The sequence below is a fragment of the Meriones unguiculatus genome, chromosome 14 (assembly GCF_030254825.1).
Source record: "Meriones unguiculatus strain TT.TT164.6M chromosome 14, Bangor_MerUng_6.1, whole genome shotgun sequence".
Lineage (NCBI taxonomy): Eukaryota > Metazoa > Chordata > Mammalia > Rodentia > Muridae > Meriones > Meriones unguiculatus.
In genome coordinates this window covers 35173444-35197407 of record NC_083361.1, presented here as the reverse complement: position 1 = coordinate 35197407, position 23964 = coordinate 35173444, and the positions used below count along the sequence as shown (strand labels likewise).

Below are 23964 nucleotides of genomic sequence, written 5' to 3'. Positions count from 1 at the left end.
TGGGGAAGGGCCGGGAGTCCCCGGATGGTGATGTCAGCGTGCGGGAGAGAAAGAACGAGGTGGTGGGGGGGGGGGAGGAGGAGAGGAGGAGGAGGCGGAGGAGAGAGGGCGCGTGGGGGGGCGGGGGGATCTCGGCCTGCAGCATCCGCCGGCCCGGCACTTCAGACCCCCCCTGCAGGGGGAGGCACAGAAAGGGAGGGGCTGGTCAGGGACGGGCTGGGGAGGGGGGGCCAAAGCAGCCCCCCCGGCCATGCTGACTCCAGGGGCCTGACCCCCCCCCCGGCAGCCCCCCCTCCCCCGGCTTTGCGGCCCACCGACTGGGGGGCCCAGCCCAGCCCCCTGGGGACCCCCGGAGAAGTGGGGAGCAACCGGGGGGGCCGGGACGGAGGTGTCGCCGGCCCCCACCGGAGGAACGGGGCGACGGGCCGCAGGGGGGGCTGCCGGGGAACCGGTCGGGCCGGGACCAAGGGCACCATGTCGTCCGGGTCCAAGGAGGGTGGCGGGGACTCCCCCGCTTACCACCTCCCACACCCACACCCACCCCAGCACGCCCAATATGTGGGCCCCTATCGGCTGGAGAAGACGCTGGGCAAAGGACAGACAGGTGAGCCTAGAACCTAAGCAGACACCTGGGGCGGGGGCGGGGTACAGGAGCGGGCAGAGGGCGGGACCATGGGTATTTAAAGGGCAGACTTCTGGGTCCCTCATAGAAAAGGGGCTTGGGTCCTGAGTTACAAGGCCCAACGTGTACGGATGTAGGGAGTCTGATTCTGGGTCCTCGAGAGGGCAGGGGTCTGGGACTTCTGGGTCCGAGGGAGAAGTAGGGGTCTGGACTCCTGTGATTCAAATAACCCTATGGGGCAGATGTTGGAGGGGCTCCTAGAAGCACTGGGCAAGTAGGCCCGTTGCGGGTGTGGGCCCCCCCCAGGCTGATTCTGCAAGCTGAGGCAGGCTGGTGCTGCAGTACAGCCGCAGGCAGGGTGGAGGTGCGTGCATCCTGGGAGAGGCTGCTTTCATGTCTCAGGCTTAAAAGGAGCCACTTGCGCTCTGGGAAGCATGCTGGAGCCCTAGTGTGTGAGGTCGACCGCATTCTCCCTGTTCTGCAGTGGGGAAACAGGATGGAGAAGTGGACCGTAGGAAGCTCAGCTCCCAGGAATGGCCCTGGAAAGCAGGGTTATCTTTGGTTGATGCTAACTGCTGACTGTGGCCACAACCACCTCCTTCCGGGCAGTGGGTCTAGATGAACTGGGAGCCGACCTCCAGTGTTCCAGGCTGGGAGTCCTGGGTCCCTCCCTATGAGGCTGAGCTACCAGCCTAAGAGAGGAAAGGGAGGCCAGACCTTTACATCCTGGTACTAAGAGTGTGAAGCGTCGTTGACCTTAATTCACGAACTCTGGAAGGGGGGTGGGGAGGTCAGGAACCTGGACCCCTGGATCTGAGGGAGAAAGGCTGGGGCCAAGACTCTTGGGTCTGAGGAAAGAGGGCTGAAATCTGGATTCCTGGGACAGAGAAAAGAGGGTAGGGCACATATCTGAGCTCTGGGTGCTTAACTATCTTTTCGGACTCTGAGGACTAGTCAGGGATCTCTGCTGTTGGAAACCTTTGGAATCTGCATGCCTTTGACCATGGCAGCTATTTTTTTAAGAGTGCTTTTTGCTTTTTGTTTTCTTTCCTTTAAAGATAATAGAAGGGTTAAGGTTTGAAAGGAATTGAGGACGGGAAGGCTTGTGAAAGAAGCAAGTTTGAGAGTGTATTCTTTGTGAGACTATGGGGCTTTGAAATTGGAAAGGCAGAGAATCCAAGGGAGTAATGGGCTGGTTGAGAGAAAGAAAATTTGGAAAAAGGAAGTTGGACAGACACAGGAGAAGGCCAGAGGGTCAAAGTGAAAGGCCAAGGGAGGCTGGTGAGGGCGATAGGCAGAAGGAACAGAAGTGGACAACATGGATGGGCAGGGAGTTGTGTTTTGTAAGGAATGGTCTCTCAGCTATCAGTTCAATGCAGGAGCTTCAGGAAAGAAGAAAAGGGTAGTCAAGCTGGGGGTTTTGGGGGTGGGGGAGCTTTGACAACTTAAGAGCTGGGAAAAGATCCAGGAAAACACCCCATATTTTAAATCCAATCTCCAGGGCTGGTTAAACTTGGAGTCCACTGCATCACAGGCCAGAAGGTTGCCGTCAAGATCGTGAACAGGGAGAAGTTGTCGGAATCGGTGCTGATGAAGGTGTGTGTACGTGTGTGTGTGTGTGTGTGTGTGTGTGTGTGTATGTTTGTAGCAGGAGTGTCTTTTGGTGCAGAGGGAAAAGTAAAGAGGTCATGTTGACCCCTCTCTTGTGTCCTGGCCCCCTCAGGTGGAACGGGAGATCGCCATCCTGAAGCTCATTGAACACCCACATGTGCTCAAGCTCCACGACGTCTACGAGAACAAGAAATATTTGTAGGTATTTATAGACGCCCAGCCCCTCTCTGCCCCCTCTCCATGTCATAGAGACTGGTCCAGAAAAGGGACACAGTTCAAATAGAAACAGAATGTAGGGCAAGTTGGGCAGAGTGTTCGTGTAGAATGCAGGTGTCCTGAGTTCAGCCCCCAGCACTGCATAAACTGGATGTGTAATCTCAGCCCTAGAGAGGTGAGGCAGAGCCATCAAAAGTTCAAGGTCATCCTCAGCTACATAGCCGTGTAGGAGGCCAGAATGAGCTATTTGTGACTGGGACAAAGTAAAGAAAATTCAAACTGCTAGGCTGGGTCATGGAATGCCTCGTCCTTCTCTTGGGTATAGGAACACCCTGCAATCCACACTGGGTCCTGATAGTATTAACAGTACAGCAGAGTGGTCCCAACTGGAGGACAGAGCTGAGCTTCTTGTTATCTTTATGCGTAACTGGTGGGGGTTACCAGCCTGTACCACCAAGCCTAGTAACTGCTCCTTTCTTCCTAAGAAGTTAGAGTTAGCATTAGCCTTGTAAAGAGTCCTTCTGATTTCCCACTCTTGGGACACCTGAGGTCTCTCCTATTCCAACATCACTTCTGATGCCAGGGCTGGCCACCCCAACAATGGCCTCCTCTGGAGTCGTGAGTCAGTATCACAAAGTCCATTACCACCAGGTTAAGGAGGGGGTGGGGTAAGTCGTCTGGGCTTCAGAGAATGACTCTTTATCCAGACTCTGGTGGCCCAAAGAACAGCTGGACTGGACAGCAGGAGAGGGGACAGGCCTTCTCACAGACATACCCTAACCACCCCAGTATGTAGGGTAAAGCCACTCCAACATCCGTCAGATTGATAGGACAGGTTTTCCTGGGCTGGAAGGAGGGCCCAGCCCCAGTTCCTCATGGGAGTCATAGTCCTTAGGCTCCCCAGGTGTGGAGACTAGGAGAAGCCATTGTCTCCACCAATTAATAGTTACCGCTCCCACCCCTCCATCAGGGCTGAGAGAGGGCTCATGAGAGTTAGTGCTTCACATGGGAATCTAGCCAGCCAACAGCTCAGAAATCGCGTTTTTTGTTTCCTGGGAGCTGATAGGAACTGGAGGTTTAATTTTTCAGAGACTGATGCGATTTAGAGTCTCTAGAATCCAGGTGGCTGATGGGAATTGGGACTCTCTATGTCCCAGAGGCTTATGGGAGTTGGGGGGGGTGTTGTTTTGTTTTGTTTTGACTTTGAATTGTTGGGAGTTGTAGTTTCTCTTTAATGTACACTATAATTGTTACTGACCAAAAGTGAATGAGAACTTGGATTTGTTCACAGGCTTGTGAGAATTAAAGGCTTGGCCTGAGGGGTGGGGGAATGTGTTCATGGAAGCAGGGTCTTTATTTCTTAGAGTTTGTGGGAATTGTGGTTTCTGACCTCAGGTGCCAAAGGAACTGCTTTATCTCCAAAAAACAACCAAGAGTTTCCTTGGAAATCTAAGCTACCCAGGACTAGTGGGAATTGAGTTTTGGTTTCCTAGAGATTGTGGAAATTAGAATCACTTCTCCTGGAGGCCTGTGGCAATTGGAGTCTCTTTCCCAGTTGAACTTTGTTCCTTGCAGAGGATGGTGGGAATTGGGGCTTCACTGTCTTCAGTAAAGGGAAACCAGGCTTTGGCCCTTCAACATGCCCCTTGCAGCCCTCGGCCCCATCTGTGTCTTTCAGATACCTTGTTCTAGAGCACGTTTCTGGCGGTGAACTATTCGACTACCTGGTAAAAAAAGGGAGACTCACACCCAAGGAGGCCCGGAAGTTCTTCCGTCAGATCGTGTCAGCACTGGATTTCTGCCACAGCTACTCCATCTGGTGAGCAGACAGCTACAGGGGAGAGATGGCTGAGGGTGGCACATGAGGCTGGTCCCCACAGCCACATGAAGGGCTGAGCAGAAACCCATGTGGTTAGCCCTCACCCCTAACCTTTTTAAAATTCCTGGTATTGTAACTCAGACCATACCATTTACCCTCTTGAAAAAGTGTACAATTTAGTGGTTTTAAATACATTTTCAGTTTTGTGCATGGTTGCTATGTAATTTTAGGACTTTTTTTAAGTGTGTGTGTTTGTATGTGTGTGTGTGTGTATGTATGTGTGCACAGTTTTGGGCTTTGACGAGTGTTAGGTGAGCACTGCCATTTGCAATACATCCCCAGCTTTTTTCTTTCTTTTTTTTCCCCCTTTGTGTATGTGAGAGAGAAAACAGGTTTCATAAAGCTCCTCTCTGTGTAGACTAGCCTGCCCTCAAACTCATTGCAATCCTCCTGTCTCAGCAAGAATGTAGATGTGCACCACCATATGCAGCTCTGCATTTGGTGTTCTTATATTTTATTTATTGCTGAGTGAGAGAGGGTGCATACATGTGTTCAGTGATGAGCATGTGGAGGTCAGAGGAGCTTCTCAGATCCTGTTCTCTTTGTGGGTCCTAGGGATCAAACCAAGGTCATCAGGCTTGGAGGCAAGTCCCTTACCCCCTGAGCTATCTTGCCAGCACTTCTTCCTGCCTAAACAAACTCAAGGTCACAACATTTCTATCCAATGGCTTCTTCTACAAGTTACACAGTTTTATCTCTTGCATTTAAACCTGGGATCTCTTTCAAATTCATAATTGTATTTGATATGAGGTAAGAATCACGTTCATGATTTTGACATGGATATCCCTATAGAGAGATATTTTCTCCAGTAACTTGCCTTTAGCCCAGACAAGTTATGATGCATGCAGCATTTACGGTGAGGATACATACCTGTAATCCTAACACTCAGGAGACAAGTGGGAGCCTCATTGGGAGTTTAATACCAGCTTGGTCTACTTAAAGAGTTCTAGGCCAGCCAGGGCTACATAGGAAGATGCTGTCTTAAGCCAAGCCAGGTGTGGTGGTACACGCCTGTAATATCAGCACTCAGGGAGGCAGAGGAAGGCAGATCTTTCTGAGTTTAAGTCTGGTCTACAAATCTAGGACAGCCAAGGCTACAGAGAGAAACCCTGTCTCAAAAAACCAAACACCCCCCAAAACCTCGTCTTTAGAAACAAAAGCGGCCATAGCTAAAGAGATTTTTCTTTGGTTAGAACATGTAATGCCTTTAGGGTCCAAGTTCAAGTCCCACTACCCATATCTGAAGCCTTACAACTGGTGTAACTCCTGCTTCAGGAAGATGAGATACTTCTGGCTTCACCAGACACCTGCAGTCATGTGCACACACACAAACACACACACACACATACACACAAAAAGTAAATCTTTCCTTTTTTGTTCTGGTTTGCTTGTTTGTTTGTTTATTTGGTTGGTTGGTTGGTTTTTCTAGGCAAGGTTTCTCTGTGTACCCCTGGCTTTCCTGGAAGTAGCTCTGTATACCAGATTGACCTCAAACTCACAGACAGCTTCCTGCCTCTATCTCCTGAGTGCTGGGATTAAGTCATGCTCCATCACCCCCACTCCCACTAAAATAAATCTTTTAAAAAGGCAACTAAACTCATATTATTTAAATTAAGTTCAACACCTTTTTGAGGAGCCACGGTATCAAGCCGTGACAATGAACACCACAGCCTTTAGGGGGCAAGATTCCACACAGTGGGTATGACCCACTTACTGACCACTTCAAATAGAAACTACAGAATTCTACAGCCCCATTTCCCTCCACATTTGACCCTTAAATCTTGAGGAGTTTGGTCCAGGAATAGAAAGGTTCTGAGGAAGGAACAAGTTGCTTGCTTTGAGTAGCAGGGTTTTTGTTTTGTTTGTTTGTTTGTTTTCTGTTTTTTTTTTTGTTTTTTTTTTTTTTTTTTTTTTTTTTAATTACCTGAAGCCTATCATGACACATGCCTTTAATCTCAGGACTCAGGAGGGAGAGGCAGGTGGATCTCTATGGATTTCAGGACAGCTAGTATTACATAGAGAAACCCTGCCTCAAAAAAGTTCTGCTGCGGTGGCACACACCTTTAATCCCAGTACTCAGGAGGAAAAGGCAGGCTAATTGCCATGAGTTCAAGGACAGCCTGGTCTATAAAGTGAGTCTAGGACAGTCAGGGCTACACAGAGAAATCCTGTCTCGGAAAAAAAAAGTTAAAAAAATTATTTGATATGTTCCCCAAATAATAACAATAACAACAATAATAATAGCTGGGCACTGGACTGGAGAGATGGCTCAGAGGTTAAGAACACTTGCTGTTCTTCCAAAGGTCCTGAGTTCAATTCCCAGCAACCACATGGTAGCTCATAACCATCTATAGTAAGATCTGGTGTGCAGGCAGATTGTTATATAAATAATAAATACATTAAAAAAAATAGCTGGGCATGATGGTACATGCCTTTAGTCACAGCAGTTGGCAGGCAGAGGCAGGCATATCTCTGAGTTCAAGGCCACTGTGATCTACAGAGTGAGTTCCAGGACAGCCAGGGATCAGGGATACAAAGTAAAACCCTGTCTCAAACAACCACCCCTTCCCCCCAAAAAAAAGCCAGGTATTGGTGGCACATGCCTTTAATCCCAGCCCTTGGGAGGCAGAGGCAGGCAGATCTGTGAGTTTAAGGTCAGCCTGGTCTACAGAGCTCTAGGACAACCAGGGCTACACAAAGAACAAACAATAATTAATTAAATAATTAAGTAACTCATTAATTTAAATAACCTGTTCCACATTTGCCATACATACTTCTAAATGGCTTACTTTGAATCTATTCAAGTTTGAGAAGTTAAAATGCTGTGCTGTCTAGGCTCAAGCTGAGCACAGCATGGTAAACCCATAATTGGAGCACCTGGAAGCAATAGGATCAGAAGTTCAAGGTCACCCTCAACCACATAACAAGTTTGAGGCCAGACTGAGTTACATGAAATCGTAAATCCAAAATAGATAGCTAGATTAAATAAATACATTGGACTTTTTAAAAATTAACCCCCACCCCCAGCAAGGGGTCAATATGTAGGGAACACAGATGAGCTAAGACATGCCAAGTTGATAATAAGGGAAGCTGGAGTAAATTCACAGGGGTATTTATACTCTTTTCTTCTGCACCTTGGGGTATGTTTGTAATTAGCATGAATAGACATGTAGGGGCTGTCAAGATGTCTCAGTGGGTACAAATGCTTGCCTGACAAGATTTCGGTTCTGGGTACTCACATGGAGAAAGGAGAAAACTGAACACACAGTTGTCCTCTGTCCTCCATATGCACACTGTGGCATGCATATAGACACACACACACACACACACACATACATACATGCCCACACATACATACATACATGTAATTTTTAAACATTAGGTGTTTTTAAAAGATGAAGATGTTTTTTTTTTTTTTTTCAAGACAGGGTTTCTCTGTGTACTCCTGACTATCCTGTAACTTCCACTGTAGACTAGAGTGGCCTCAAACTCAGAGAGCACCTGCCTCTGCCTCGGAGTGCTGGGCTTAAAGGCATGTGCCACCATGCCCAGCCAAAGGAAGATTTTTTTTAAAAGGCATAAAGAGGAGCAGTTGGTAAAGTGATTGCCACAAAACAGTGAAGACCTGAGTTCAGATCTCCAGTAAAATGAAACAAAAAAAAAAAACAAAAACCCTGTACTGTAAAATGTAAAAATACCACAGACACAGCAGTGCAAACTCAGTGCTTGAGAGGCAGAAGCAGAAATCTCCCTGGCATTTGCTGTGCAGCCAATCTAGCCGTACTGATAAGCTCCAAATGAAGTGAGAGACCCTGCCTCAAAAAGCACATCAAAGGCTTGATGGCACGTGCCTTTAATTCCCGCACTCAGGAGGCAGAGTCAGATGGATCTCTGTGAGTTTGAGGTCAGCCTGGTCTACAAAGCAAGTCCATGACAGCCAGGGTTGTTACACAGAGAAACCCTGTCTCAAAAAATGAAACAACAACAAAAAAAAAAAAAAAAAAAAAAAAAAAAAACAAAAAAAAAAAAAAAAAGAAAAGAAAAAGAAGAAGAAAAGACACTAGATGTCAACTTCTTGCCTCCACAGGCATACATAAACATATGTACACACATATACAAAAAAAAAAAAGTATGAAGAACCAGGCACAGTGGTATATGCCTATAATCTCTATACTTGAGAGGGTAAAGCAAATGGATTAATTAAAAATTGAGACCAAGTTGGGCCAGGACCTTGTAGCATCACACACACACACACACAAGAAAATCAGATCCCAGAAAGTGAGAGAGAGAGGCAGGAAGAGCAGGATTTCAAGGCTATCCTCGACCAAATAAGCAATGTAAGCCTAGCCTGAGCTACATGATGCCTTGTCCTTAAAAATTGCTAGAAGTATCTCACTTTAAGAGAGAGTGAATGAGTGAAGATGAGCTTCCCTGGGAGCATCCAAAGCTGAACTCTGCCTGTTTGTCTTAGTCACAGAGACCTGAAGCCAGAGAACCTGCTCCTGGATGAGAAAAACAACATCCGAATCGCAGACTTCGGTATGGCATCCCTGCAGGTGGGGGACAGCCTCCTGGAGACCAGCTGTGGGTGAGTGGGAGCCCCCTACCCCATCCCCAGTTCCTGGCCAGGGCTCATACCCTCATACCACTGTCTCTTTATCCTTCTCCTTCTCCAGGTCCCCACATTACGCATGTCCAGAAGTGATCAAGGTGAGCAAGGGGCACCGGGAAGATAAGGGGACTGGACAGAGTGGGGACAGAGATGCAGTTGAAATGACACCCTTACCTTTCAGGGGGAAAAGTATGATGGCCGCCGGGCAGACATGTGGAGCTGTGGAGTCATCCTGTTTGCCCTGCTTGTGGTAGGTGCCACCCAGGGGAGCATAGAACCTTACGTGCATCCTCACCTCCAGGATCACCTCCTAAAGAGAAAGAGAGAGAGATGAGAGAGTATGAGTGTCACCCAGGGGAGCATAGAACCTTACATGCATCCTCACCTCCAGGATCACCTTCTAAAGAGAAAGAGAGAGAGAGAGAGATGAGAGAGTATGAGTGTCACCCAGGGGAACATAGAACCTTACATGCATCCTCACCTCCAGGGTCATCTCCTAAAGAATAAGTGTTTGTGTGCATGGCGTGCATATATATTTATGTGTGTTGGGGGTGAGATCTCTTGAATATTTGTATGCGGTGTGATTGCATTATATATATGAGTGTATGTGATTTCTTGAATATATATAGGTGTTTGTGAGAGAGGGATCTTGAATATGTGTGTGTATGATTAAATATGTGTGTGTGCTATATGTGTGTGATCCCATGAATGTAGGCATGTGTATAGGTATGCGTGTATGTGTGTGTCTCTGATCTCCCACGGTTGTGAAATCTCCCACATATGTGTGGATTTTTATACAGAGCAGTCGTTCTCAATCTTCCTCATGCTTCGACCCTTTAATATAGTTTCTCATGTTGTTACGACCCCCAACCATAAAATTATTTTCATTGCTACTTCCTAACTGTAATCTACTACTGTTATGAATTATAATGTAAATATCTGTGTTTTCCCATTGTCTTAGGCAAGCCTTGTGAAAAGGTTGTTCAAACCCTCAAAGTGATCAGGACCCACAGGTTGAGAACCACTAATAGAGAGCGGAACAAGCAGTATATCCTGTTTCCCAGGCTAGCCTTAAACTCATATATAGGCAAAGATGTCTTTGAACTCCTGATCTTCCTGCTTACACCTCCCAAATGCTTAAATGACAGCTGTGTACCACCACAGTTGGTTTGTGCAGTGCTAAGGATTGCACCCAAGGCTTGGTGTGCTAGGCCTAGAACATTGCTCTATTCCTGTTAGTTCTGTGGTTTACCTGGTGAATATCAAGACCTCTCTAAATCCTCGGCTCTATGGCTATTTCTCCCAAAAGCCTCCAGAGCCTCCCTCTGCCCTCCTTCAACCCCTTTCCTCAGGTCAGATCTTATGGTATGTGCTCTTCTTTCTGGCCATGGTCTGGGTTGTCAGTGTGCATGTTGTTGCATAATTCTTCAAGCCTTATCTCCCTTCCTTGTCTATCATAAGCCCCTCCAGGTTGGAGCTCTTATTAGTGGCTTTCATCTCAGTACATTCGCTTAGTTGACTCATCTTTGAAGACCCAGAGTTGTACCGCCAACGAACCCCCTGATGCAGCATAAATTAATAAGTCACTCAAAGCAAGCTTTCTTCTGAGCATGTTTTTTAAGGTTTATTTTTTATTTATGTGTGCCTGTGTGTATACATGAGTACATGGGTATCTGTGGGAACTAAAAGAGGATGTCAGGTCCCCTGGAGTTGGAGTTACAAGTGGTTATAAGCCTCATAGTGTGGATGCTGGGAACAGAACTTGGGCCTCCTGGAAAAGAGTATGTGTTCGTTTTTGTTTGTTTTGGTTTTTCGAGACAGGGTTTATCTTCATATCCTTGGCTGTCCTGGATTTCCTTTGTGGGCCAGGCTGGCCTCAAACTCACAGTGACTCACTTGCCTCTATCTCCCTGAGTGCTGGGATTATAAGTGCACTACCATGCCAGGCTGCAGTATGTGTTCTTAACAACTGAGCCATCTCTCCATTCCCCTGAGCATGTTTGTTTGTTTTTAAGATCTATTTATTTTTATTTTCTGTGTATGGGTATTTTGCCTGCATGTATATCTGTGAACTGTGTGCTTGCCTGGTGCCTAAACATTCCAGAAAGGGTGGCTGAATCCTCTGAAACTAGAATTATGGACAGTTATGAGGCACCGTGTGGGTGCTAAGAACCAAACCCAGGTCCCCTGCAAGGGCAGTAAGTACTCTTAACTGCTGAGCTATCTCCCCAGACGCAATTTGGTTTGGGGGTGGGGGTTGGTGGTGGTGTTTTGTTTTGTTTTTTGTTTGTTGGGTTTGTTTGTTTTTGTTGTTGTTGTTTGAGACAGGGTTTCTTTGTATAGCTCTGGCTCTTCTGGAAGTCACTTTGTAAACCAGGCTGGCCTTGAACTCAGAAATTTTCCCTGCTTCTGCCTCTGCCTCCTGAGTGCTGGGATTAAAGGCATATACCACCACTGCCTGGATTCAGATCCAATTTTTAGGTGTTTTTGAAATAACAGTTTATGTAACCTAGGCTGTCCTCAAACTCAAAATGTAGCTGCCCTTGAACTCCTGTTCCTTCTCCCACCATTCATGCCAGGTAGATAACAATGTTGGAAGTTGAACCCAGGGCTTCGGTCTGTTAGGCAAGCTCTCTACCCACTGGGCTAGATCTCCAGACCTAACTCTCACCTTTTTATAATTATAATACCAAGAACTGTGAAGCTTTAAAGTAAATGGGAGATCCCACATTCCACTCCCAGTACTGCAAACAGACCAGCAACGAAAAGCACATTAAAAACAACTTAGAGTGATGATTGGTTGACCTTGATGGAAAAAGGCTGTGAGCAGACAGTAGAAGGACCCTAGCTGGTTTTGAGCAAAGCAATAATTCACTATTCCAGTACTCACTAACTCACTGTTCACAGTGATTACATAAAATTGGACTTCCGAGAGTAATGAGGACCAGCTGTGCTGTGGCTGGTATTTTTTTTTTAAATCTGTCCCACAGCCTTTCCCAATAGAATCCTTGTATCCCTTCCAGGCAAGAAGCTGAGGCTCACTGCCAATGCATCAGACACCAGAGCCCAAGATCAGTAATAAGGCGCCCTCTCCCCATCTTCCTTCACCCTGCATTCTATCTGTGCCTCTTGGATACCAGAGTCAACCATTTAAAACACTGGGGAAAGTCCTCAGACTTATCTCTCCCACAAGCCCTCCTCTGACTCTGTATGTCAGACCAGATCCCATTCTTGCTCTGTCCCAATCCTGAACATCACATCATTCCATTCCCACCTGCATTTGTTTCTCCTTTTATTCTAATATATATATATATAATATACATTATATATATATTAGCCATTTTAAACATTTATTTATTCATTCATTCATTGACAGTATGTGGTGTGTGTGTTCAAGGCATTCAGGAAGCAATTCTTTCCTTCACCATGTGGGTCCCAGGGATCACACTCTGGTGCAGAGGCTTGGTGGCACATGCCTTTACCTACCAAGTCATTTCAAGCCTTATTTGAGACAGGTTCTCATATATCCCAGGCTGGCCTTGACCTCATTATGTAACTGGAGATGACCTGGAGCATCTGATCTTCCTGCTTCCACGTCCTCCCAGTGCTAGGGTTACAAGAGTCAATTCTGTGGGACCTATGCATAGCTGTGTGCATGCTATACAAGCACCCTACAGACAACTGAGCCACATCCCAGCCATTGTGTGTGTGTGTGTGTGTGTGTGTGTGTGTGTGTGTGTTTGAGTGCTTGCTTTGTTTAGTGTTTGTTTCAGACAAGATCTTTCTATGTAGACCAGGCTGGCCTCAAACCAACAGAGGTTGTTGACTGCCAAGTTCTGGGATTAAAGCATTGTGCCACCACACTTTTTGTTTGTTTGTTGGTTGGTTGGTTAATTTGTTTGAGACGGGGTCTCACTGGTAACCCTGACTAGCTTAGAACTCACTGTGTAGACCAGGCTGGCCTCGAACCCATAGAGATCCAGCTGCCTTTGCCTCCTGGGTACTTGAATTACACCACAAGCCCTTTCACTTGTTTTATTGGTATAGCTATTTATTATTTACCTATGCCGAGATTAAAGGCTTGAGCCACCCCACCCAGTGATCTCTCTCCCTTCCTTATCTCTTTCAGACTAGGTCTTGCTGTGTAAACCACACTGGAAGAGAACTCTCTGTGTATCCCAGGCTGGCCTCGAATGTGCATCCATCCTCCTGCCTTAGCCTCCTGAGAGCTGGGATTACAAGCATGCATCACCATACCTGGCAACTACAATGTGATGAATGTAGCCTCCAGTGGAATTTCCCACAGCACTGGGGACTGAACCTAGGAAATGGTATATGCTGGGCAGGCATTCGACCACTGAACTGCAACTCCATAGAATTCACCTCTCTTTTATCATTTTGTTTGTTCATTTGAGTCAAGGTCTCACTATGTAGCCCCGGCTGGCCTAAAATTCACTTTGTATACCAGGCTGGCCTCAAATTTGCAGTGATGGGTTTTGTTTTGTTATGTTAGAGACGTACTTCTCTCCTGCAAATCTCTACTATGTCACTTACATATTTACTAACTGAACAGGCTTTGGCAAACTGCTGAGCTTCTTTTGTCTTAATTTCCTCATCAAAAATGAAGATTGTGGACTGGAGAGATGGCTTAGTGGCTAAGAGCATTTACTGCTTTTCCAGAGGACCTGATTTCAATTCCCAGCACCCTTACCAGGCAGTTCACAAATGCTTTTCACTCCAGCTCTAAGGGATCCAATGTCCTCTTTTGGCTTCCAAGAACACTTGTATACATATGGCACACACACAATCTAAATAAAAATAAAAAAAATTGGGGCTGGAGAGGAGGCTCAACAGTTGAGAGCACTGGCTTTTCTTCCAGAGATCTGGGTTCAATACCCAGCACCTTCATGGTGCCTCACAACTGCCTGTAACTCCAGTTCCAGGGGACCTAACACCCTCACACAGATATGTTTGCAGGCAGAACACCAATGCACATAAAATAAAAATAAATCACTAAAAATTTTTTTAAAATAAATATTCATAAAAGTGAAGGTTACTTTGGGTTTGATGCTTTTTTTGTTTTTCCGTTTGGTTTTGCTTTAATTGTGGTTTGTGTTTGTGGCAGTGGGTTATGTCAACTAGGCTGGCTCTGGGTTCACTATATCACTGAAAATGACCTTGAACTTCTGATCCTCCTGCCTCTATCTCCCAAGTTCTGGGGTTGTAGGCACTGGTGCTGGGGACTGAACCCAGGGATTCATGAATGCTAGGCCAGCACCCCACTGACTGGTCTCCATCTCCAGCCCTGTAGATGAGGATATTAAGTGTCACCTTCAACCCTTGTGCTCAGAGTGAGGGTGAGATGTGTGAATGCATCATTAGTACTTGGAACTGCACCTGGACAATATTTTTAAATTATTATTATTATTAATTACAGTTTATTCACTTTATGTCCCAGCTGTAGCCCCTTCCCTGAGCCCCTCCCAACCCCACCCTCCCTCTCTTATCTCCTCCCATGCCCCTCCCCAAGTCCACTGATAGAGGAGGTCCTCCTCCCCTTCCGTCTGACCCTAGCCTATCAGTTCTCATCAGGACTGGCTGCATTATTTTCCTCTGTGGCCTATTAAGACTGCTCCCCCTCAGGGGGAGGTGATCAAAGAGCCACTGAGTTCATGTCAGAGACAGCCCCTGCTCCCCTTACTCAGGAACCCACTTGGAGACTGAGCTGCCATGGGCTACATCTGTGCAGGGTTCTAGGTCCACTCCATACATGGTCCTTGCTTGGAGTATTGGTCTCTGCAGGCTACCCTGGCCCAGATTTTTTTGGCTCTGTTGGTCTCCTGTGGTCACCTGGCTAATTTTAAGCTCCACCTAAGGCAGTGGTTCTCAACCTTCCTAATGCTGCACATCTTTAAACAGTTGCTCATGTTCTGGTGACCCACAGCCATGAAATTATTTTCATTCTTACTTCATAACTGTAATTTTACTACTGTTATGAATCGTAATGTAAATATCCGTGTTTTTCTGATGGTCTTAGGTGACCCCTGTGAAAGGGTCATTTGACTCCCAAAGGGGTTGCAAAACAGAGATTGAGAACCATTGCCCTAAAGACCGACTCAAGGCTAAGGATGTAATTTACCTGGTAGATTGCTTGCTCTGGTTCCATCCCCCAAACTACATAAACTGGGCCTGCTAGTGAATACCTATAACCCCACCAAGGGGTCACGACCCCCAGGTTGAGAACCACTGAGCTGAGTTCTCGACAATGTCTTGACAGGGGGCACTGCCCTTTGATGACGACAATCTGCGCCAGCTGCTGGAGAAGGTGAAACGAGGTGTCTTCCACATGCCACACTTCATTCCTCCAGACTGCCAGAGCCTCCTGAGAGGGATGATAGAAGTGGAGCCAGAGAAAAGGCTCAGCGTAAGAGGAAGTGACTAGCGAAGATGAACAGTGCTGGCGATGACAGGATTCCTAAGGGAGTCATGGGACAAGTTTGTGGGGTCTGCCTGTAATTCTTGGATTGAATGAGTTGCTGGTTGAGCTGCAAGTCCAAAATCCAGCAAAACTTAAAACTTAACTTAGAAAGCAGTCAATCCAAGATTGGACCAAGGAATCCCAAGCCTTGGGGATGGCACATTTGGGCATTGGCAGGGGTTGAAGGTGCTGGCACTGTGCATGCAGAAAACTATTACCCAGGGTCTAAGAATGGTCAGTCTGCAGGTGCTTATAACAGTATGTCATCCGGCCTCTGGTTGGAGAATGATGGTTCAGGGGCCTCCCAGAGTCAACTCTAATTAATTTTACTTAATTGCTCACCTGCTGTTTGTGTATGACCTAATTGCTGTTTCTCTGTCACTCACCCCTTCACAGCTGGAGCAAATTCAGAAACATCCTTGGTACCTGTGAGTAGGAGGGAATTGAACAGTTGGGCACCTGAGGGACGTAGGACATCAGGGCCAGAATAGAGAGAAAGGTGGATGGTGGAATGCCATGTTCCTGATGGGTGGGATGGGATGGAATCCTAGCAGAGGAGGACAAAGCTGAAGAAAGGGCTTGGGGCCTAGAGAGAGGAGGGAACAAGGAGCCCAGGATTCTGAGTCAAAGAGTGGAGAACTAGCATCAGGACTCATTGGGTCTGCAATAAAGATGGGATCCAGACTCTCCAGATCCTGGGAGGAGTAGTCTGGGCATGGGGCCTAAGCCTAGGATGATGAAGGCTCTGTTACGGATGCTGGTTTCTCTAAAGTGTTTCTGTACCCTTCCAGGGGCGGGAAACATGAACCAGACCCTTGCCTGGAGCCAGCCCCAGGCCGCAGGGTAGCCATGCGTAGCCTGCCTTCCAATGGAGAACTGGACCCTGATGTTCTAGAGAGCATGGCGTCTCTGGGTTGCTTCAGAGACCGGGAAAGGCTGCATCGAGAATTGCGAAGCGAAGAGTAAGAGCTCCCAAGATCCCTTCAGGCGCCTCAATTTCACAGGGCGAATGGTGTGTGGCAGTTCCTTAAACAGCCTGAAGGAGGCGTGCTGTGTCCAGTCTTAGAGAACTGACAAAAATAGAGGCGTGGCTTAGAGCTGGTGCGCGGGAGCAATTTCAATCTGTAAACACACCGAGAAAGTATTAAGCGCTTAAGCTGTGCATTGGACCATAGGAAGCCAATGTTGAGACGTGGGAAAAAGGCATTCTGGGTCCGAGAAGAGAAATAAAACCTAAACACCTGTGTCTGAGGGAGGAGGGCTGGGGTTGAGACTTGTACCTATAGATCTAGGGGCAGATCTACTTACTAGGTGGCCTGAATTCAAACAACCACAGCAGATGGGAGGGAGTGGGGTCTCATTCAGACACAAGCTTCCTTATTTTACATAAATTTTTCCCATTATTTACATGCATTTACATATGGGAGGAGGGGGTATGTTTGCCAAGGCACATTTGTGAAAAACAGAGGATAATTTAGCAGGAGTTTGGTTCTCTCTTTCTACCATGTGGGTCCCAGGAATCTAACTCACATCATTAAACTTTAGTGGCAAGCACCTTTATCCATCTCTCTAGCCCTGGGCACTAATTTCTGACCTTAGCCCCCCCTTTAACCACGTCCCTCTTCCATGTCTCAGGGAAAACCAAGAAAAGATGATCTATTATTTGCTTTTGGATCGGAAAGAGCGATACCCCAGCTGTGAAGACCAGGACCTGCCTCCTCGGAATGACGTTGGTAAGAAGGCAGATTGGGCAGTTCAGATTCCTGAGGGAGGAGCTCACACTCCCAGTTGTGGCTCTGGGAGTCTATTTCTAGACAGCTAGACATTTGTAGGAACCTCTCTCAGCTCTGGACCTTGGTTTTCCCCACCTGTTTACAAGGCAGTTGTACATATGCCATCTATAGCTGGACAAACTTACCGACTGAGTGGGTTGATAACTCTCTCCCTTCAGACCCACCTCGGAAGCGTGTGGATTCTCCCATGCTGAGTAGACACGGGAAGAGGAGGCCAGAGAGGAAGTCCATGGAAGTCCTGAGCATCACAGATGCTGGCAGTGGTGGCTCCCCAGTGCCTACCAGACGGGCCCTGGAGATGGCCCAGCACAGTCAGAGGTGAGAAGCTGTCCCCTCTGAAAGTATCTTCAGTCCCAGACTATAAAAGGGATCAGAGCGTTCTAGACCCTGATCAACCTCCCCTTCCTCTTCCCTCATCTGGGAGGACATGGAAATGAAGAAACATCTGAACTTTTTGAAACTCTCTCAGATATATATTTCTTAATCCTGTAAACAGATCCCGCAGCGTCAGTGGAGCTTCCACTGGTCTGTCCTCCAGCCCTCTGAGCAGCCCAAGGGTAAGGCTAGACCCTCATAGAATTAAGACAGGTCTGAGAGAGTTCAGCAAAAAATGAGTAACAGAAAATACAATTCCAGGAGGCATTCTTGCCCCAGAAGTATCAAAGACCCCATTTCTGTCTTCTCACGATTGGGTCTGTAGTATGTCCAAGGAGTGTTAATCATTTATCAGAAGATCTTTGAGCACCTTCAGTGTGCCAGTCTCTGCTTAGGCTCTCGCGTTGCAGCCTTAGTGTGGTGGTTGAAAACAATGCCTGTGCTTCAAATCCTGCGGGTGGGTGAGGCTGATTGGAATATAATTCCCAGCATCTCTCGCAACCCTCCCCAGCAAGTCTAAGCAAGTAGTACTCCCCAAACCTCTGGGAATTGTAGTCCGAACTCACACCGGATCCTGCTCCTCTACAGAGTCCGGTCTTTTCCTTCTCACCGGAGCCAGGGGCTGGAGATGAGGCTAGAGGCGGAGGCTCCCCAACTTCCAAAACACAGACTCTGCCTTCTCGGGGCCCAAGAGGCGGGGGCGCTGGGGAGCAGCCACCTCCTCCCAGTGCCCGTTCCACGCCCTTGCCTGGGCCACCAGGCTCCCCACGCTCCTCCGGCGGAACCCCCTTGCACTCACCTCTGCACACGCCTCGAGCCAGCCCTACTGGGACCCCAGGAACGACGCCACCTCCCAGCCCAGGCGGTGGTGTTGGGGGAGCCGCCTGGAGAAGTCGTCTCAATTCCATCCGCAACAGCTTCCTGGGTTCCCCTCGCTTCCACCGGCGCAAGATGCAGGGTAGGGGGTCTCGGCAGGTGCTGGGCTCGGGTTGCCAACGGCTGAATTCTAATATGGGGAAGCGGGGCTAGTGGTCTGTTCTCCTGGAAATCTCCACTGGAGTCTCCAGATAGAAAAAAGAGGCATCTTCCCAAGTCCCATAGAAAATAGACATGATAAGGTTTGGAGGAACAAGGCAGCCTTCGGGAAAGAGGAGATGGGGACAGGTCCTGGATCACCTACTTATTGGTTCATGCAGGCTTGCGCCCTACCCTGAGGATTGTGGTCTAACCATGCTGGCTATCCCAAAGGGTCAGATCTGACTACTAGAGTTAGGGTTATCCATTTGGGAGATGACTGAACTGAGAAGTCCATAGATGATAAATAATAAATAATTGTTGACTACTTTCTCTCCCATCCCTAACCAGTCCCCACCGCTGAGGAGATGTCCAGTTTAACACCAGAATCCTCTCCCGAGTAAGTTCAACAAGGGAAAGAACTAATTGGGAACCAAGAGGACTTGTCTCTTAGCGCCTTCCTGACCCTCCTCCTTCTATCCCCTTCCACTCAGGCTGGCAAAACGCTCCTGGTTCGGGAACTTCATCTCCTTGGACAAAGAAGAACAAATATTCCTTGTGCTAAAGGACAAACCTCTCAGCAGCATCAAAGCGGACATTGTCCATGCCTTTCTGTCGGTGAGAGTCCTGGCATTCCTATGGACTACAAAGCTACATCCCCCTAACACTCTCGCCCTGGCCTGACTTCCTTCTGAGACTCATGGGATTTGTAGTTTTCCAGCAAAAGTTGGGACAGGGAGGCAGAAACATACTATTGGGCCCAAAGCCTAAAAGTGGTAAAGTAACAAGTTCCTGAGAAACAGTGGAAGATGAGTGAGTTGCCTGCCATGCCTTGTCACAAGATCTGAGGGTGGTACAAGTAAAGACCTTTCCCAGTAGTTTCCTGTTTATTACCAGTCCCACAGTCCATTGCTGTAGGGCTGATGAGATTTGCAGTTGCTAAGACAAGTGACTTGTAGAGGAAGGGAAAAGTGTATTTCATATGGTTCAGAAACGTGGGACTATCCCATAGATATCAGAGACAACATGAATTTTTTTAGGATTCATTCTTCTGAATGTGGGGCAGAGGGACGACACAGAGGAAGTGCCAGCAGGCAATGGGTCCTCCCAAGGCCTCCTCTGTTACTCTTTCACCCCACTGGCTGATGGGGTTTGTCCCTTGTCCAGAGCCAGATGTAGAATGGTTAATCTGTGCCTTATATCCTTACCCTCTAGATCCCCAGCCTGAGTCACAGTGTGCTGTCCCAGACCAGCTTCAGGGCTGAATACAAGGCCAGTGGTGGCCCCTCCGTCTTCCAGAAGCCTGTCCGCTTCCAAGTGGACATCAGCTCCTCTGAGGGTCCAGAGCCCTCGCCCCGGAGAGATGGCAGCAGTGGAGGTGGCATCTACTCTGTCACCTTTACCCTTATCTCTGGTGAGTCTCTCTTGCCTCGGGGCATTCAAGATCTCTAAATTAGAATATCAGCACAGGAGGGCATCAAGAAGAGGAAGTGAGCACAGAATGTGCGCCCCTTCCCCTGTGTGCTTTCCTTTCTATCTTTCCATGGACCTGTATAATGAAAAGTTACTTCATGGGTATCAGTAATCACTCATTTCTACAAAGGGAAAAAAACTATAGAGTACTTTGTGTCACCTTTTCATCTTCTATTAGAAGTGTAAGTATCAGTGCCCTACCCAGAGCATACATCATCAGTCTATCCATGGAGTTCTTCCTAAACTTAGCTGCAGCCTCAAAATTTTAACTCCAAGCAGCCATGACCAATCAAGAGGAAAAACATAGGGATGTCTTGCTTCTAATTATTGGCTCCTGTGTTTTAATATTGGAAATATGTGTGTGTATTTGTGTGTGTGTGCTTTCTTTGTCATCAGTTTTAACATGTTATGATCAGGAGATGAGTTTGCTCTATGAGTTTCTAAATCAGGCTGCACTGTGTGTGTGTGTGTGTGTGTGTGACACAACAGTCAGGTGACAGTCAAAGGAAAGTTTGTGGGAATCAGTTCTCTCTTAACCTGTAGATCCCAGAGACTGTCAGGCTTGGCAGCAAGTGCATTTATCCACTGAGCCATCTTGCCAGTCCAAGGTTTTCTGTGTTTTATTTTTTTGTTTTTTTGTTTTATGTTTTTTTTTCTTTCACTTTTTTTTCTATGTTAAAAAAGTTATCTTATGTATGCAGGTTTTTTTTTTCTTCCTGTATATCTGCATCACATGTGCCTGGTACCCAGTGAAGCCATAGGAAGGGATCAGGTTCCTTGGGACTAGAATAACAGATATTTGTGAGATATCATGGTAGTGCTGAAAATCAAACTCAAGGCCTCTGGAAGAGTAGCCAGTGATCTCAACCACTGGGTCATCTCTCCAGCCCTTCACTTTTTTTTTTTTATATTTTTTCTCCTTCACATCCTTAAGGAAAGTTAAATGAGCAACAATATCTATATAAATAGAAACCAACAGCTACTGTTATATTAAAATGAAGATATCCAGGTGTGATAGTGTTCCTAAGTGCAACACGGAGATCCATGTGGGGACCAGTTATCGATGCAGAGCCCAACAGAGTCAGGAAAATTAACCCTTAAAGGAGGACAGGTTTTTGGTTTTGTTTTTTATGTATTCAGTGTTCTATCTGCATGTACACCTGCATGCTGGAAGAGGGCATTAGATCCCAGTATAGATGGTTGTGAGCCATCATGTGGTTGCCTGGAATTGAACTCATGACATCTGGAAGTACAGACAGTGCTCTTAACCTCTGAGACATCTCTCCAGCCCAGGAGGACAGTCTTGCTTCATGTAGTGACCTTGTCTGCTTTCATTCTGAGTCCCTGTGTTTCCTGTTCTCCCATCTTTCCCCAGGTCCCAGCCGTCGGTTCAAGCGAGTGGTAGAGACCATCCAGGCACAGCTGCTGAGCACGCACGACCAGCCCTCCGTGCAGGCATTGGCAGGTGGGTGACGGAACTGCTGGTGGTGGGCACACCTCAAGGGTGACCAGGTGCAAGCTCCGGTCTCTCTGCCACTCGCAGGCTAGCCTGCTTCTTGGATTTTCCGGCCATTGTCTCGCTGAGGCCTCCCCTGCACTGTTGGGGAGGCTGGGGTCTAAAAAAGGATCCCTCAGCAACCTCGAGGCCCTCTGAGGACAGGGGCGCCCATGTTGTGAACAATAGAACATGGCGCTGCAGAGCCCTGTGGGAGAGTGACCAGTCATCCTGGTGTGCCTGGGGCTAGGGACAGGGCACAACCTTTAAGCTAAAACCAGGAGATAGGATAGGCTGGTGGCCCTCTTTGCAGGACCCAAAAGCCATTGGCCTTGAAGGACATAGTTCTCATCTAGAAACCAGGGGCGAGAGGAGAGGCCAGGCTTCAGGGAGGTGTTGTAGTTCATTCAGATTTCCATAAGAGAATAACATAAACTGACCAGGGCATTAGCTCAGATGTAGCTAATGCCATATATGGAGGCTCTACCCTCAAGATCTAACCATTTCCCAGAGGCCCCATTGACTTAGGGATGATGGATTCAGCATATGAATTATACAACATTTAGCCTGTAGTAAAGATGTGTTTGCCACAGCAACCAGACCTAAAAGATGAGAGCTCTAAGTGAATGAAGGCTTTGCTTAAAAAAGTGGGCTCTACCTGGTCATGGGGGTGCACACCTTTAATCCTAGCACTCAGGTAGGCAGAGGCAGATTGCTGTGAGTTTAAGGCCAGCCTGGTCTACAAATGTAGTCCAGGACAGTCAAGACTACACAGAGAAACCCTGTCTCAAAACCAAAAAGAAAAAACCCAACAAAACAAACAAAAATGGGCTGGGCTCTATTGTAGGATGCAAGAAAGGAGCATGATAGGTACACAAGAAGCCTAGTGAAATCAGCCTGGCATCCCTCTGACTCCATTCCCTATAGAAGGGATCGAGTGAATAAAATCCAACAATGAATATAGCAGCTACTGGAGGACACTAGTGACTTAACTTGCAACAGGGCTATTCTTGACTTTGGGTTCATTACCTATGGCTGCCATTAGAAAATGATCTCAAAGTTGGTCCCTCCACCAACTTTGCGCATCTCAGGAGGTTTTCATCCTCCTGTCCTAGAGGTGAGATGCTCAGGCTGACGTCAAGGTGTCTTCCTGATAGCTGTCCTCTCTTGCTTTGCAGCTCCTCCCTTCACCTGTGGCTGCATCCTCCAGAACCAGTAGCACTGTTCTGCCCCTGACATTACTGGTTCATTTAACAACTTGTGTGATGAAACTGGGTCTACCCAGATAATCTAAGGCAGTCTCCCCACCCACAGGGATTTTCCTTAATCACAACACATGACATTTTCACAGGTTCCCAACTTCATGATGTGAACATCTATGGGGGATGCCGTTATTCAACCTACCACAGCCTCCCTGAGTGGCTTTGGTAGTATGTGGAGACTCTTTTGGATTGTCTCACACATGGAGGGCAGGAAGTCATTGACAACATGTGGATAGGAACCAAGGATGCTGAAAAAACCCTTTAACTCAGAGAACACCTCTCAAAACAAAGTGTCAGTATCCAGAAGGATTAGTTAGACTACTGGTTGCTGCAACAAAAGGCCTCACAAAAGCAACTTCAGAAAGTGGGGCCACTGCAAAAGGGCTCAGCATCTCAATTTTGGCTGCTTGGGACTATGGTAAGCAGCCTCTCAGCCCATACAAAACTACTTCTTCCTTTGCAGATGAGAAGAACGGAGCCCAGACACGGCCTGCTGCCACCCCACCCCGAAGTCTGCAGCCTCCACCAGGCCGCCCTGACCCTGATCTGAGCAGCTCTCCCCGCCGAGGACCCCCTAAGGACAAGAAGCTCCTGGCCACCAATGGAACCCCTCTACCCTGACCCCAGGGGGCCAGGGAAGGAGGGGAGCCCCCTCCACCCCCCTTCCCTGCCCCCCTACTGTGAATCTGTATATAAGGCCCAAGGAGTATGTTGGGAAGAGGGGGGACACAAAACTCGGCCTTGCCCTGCAGGGATAGGGCTCTAAGCGCCTTGCCCAATGGGGGGAGGTTCTAGGGCAAAAAGGGGGCGGGAGCTGTTTCTATTTATTTATTGATTAATTTATTATTTTATTTATTGATCGATCTCTGCGGGTGGGGTGGGGGAGGGATGGGGGTGGCTTAGCAGATCCGGACAGGGCCCTCTGTCTCTGTGTCATCCCCAACCCCCACTCCCCTTCCTGGGCCCCTGCTCCCTCCCCACCAGGTCCTTCTCCCCTTCCCCTGCGACCTTCTGTACGGATTTGCTCTCCTGGAAGGAATTCTGGTTTCGCGTGATCCTGCCTGCGTCTGTGTCTGATTCCGCCGGCGGCAACAACAACAAAAAATAAATAGCCTTGATCAGGGACACCTGGCT

General features: G+C 47.6%; 1 protein-coding gene across 2 annotated transcripts; it reads left to right on the top strand.

The window, feature by feature from the left end:
* The first annotated feature begins 277 nt into the window (after nucleotides 1-277).
* Nucleotides 278-23955, top strand: Brsk1 (BR serine/threonine kinase 1). 2 transcript variants are annotated; one of them, XM_021657319.2, is made up of 19 exons: nucleotides 278-604; nucleotides 2124-2218; nucleotides 2346-2431; nucleotides 4128-4268; nucleotides 8800-8916; nucleotides 9005-9038; nucleotides 9122-9190; nucleotides 15218-15364; nucleotides 15815-15846; nucleotides 16210-16380; nucleotides 17054-17151; nucleotides 17370-17529; nucleotides 17708-17768; nucleotides 18175-18544; nucleotides 18952-19000; nucleotides 19095-19218; nucleotides 19816-20014; nucleotides 21449-21538; nucleotides 23294-23955. In XM_021657319.2, exons 1-19 carry the CDS (start codon nucleotides 475-477, stop codon nucleotides 23449-23451), a joined length of 2331 nt encoding a protein of 776 aa, XP_021512994.1. In that variant the 5' UTR covers nucleotides 278-474; the 3' UTR covers nucleotides 23452-23955. The 2 variants fall into 2 exon arrangements, with proteins under 2 accessions (XP_021512994.1, XP_060223110.1); XM_060367127.1 differs by having other exon boundaries at nucleotides 2346-2435.
* The last annotated feature ends 9 nt before the right edge of the window (nucleotides 23956-23964 follow it).

Bases quoted from the DNA above. Each gene is read 5' to 3' on its own strand.
- Brsk1 (XM_021657319.2), top strand. From the start codon at position 475: ATGTCGTCCGGGTCCAAGGAGGGTGGCGGGGACTCCCCCGCTTACCAC. The intron at 9,191-15,217 runs GTAGGTGCCACC...ATGTCTTGACAG, and splicing joins TCCTGTTTGCCCTGCTTGTG to GGGGCACTGCCCTTTGATGA. The intron at 15,847-16,209 runs GTGAGTAGGAGG...GTACCCTTCCAG, and splicing joins CAGAAACATCCTTGGTACCT to GGGCGGGAAACATGAACCAG.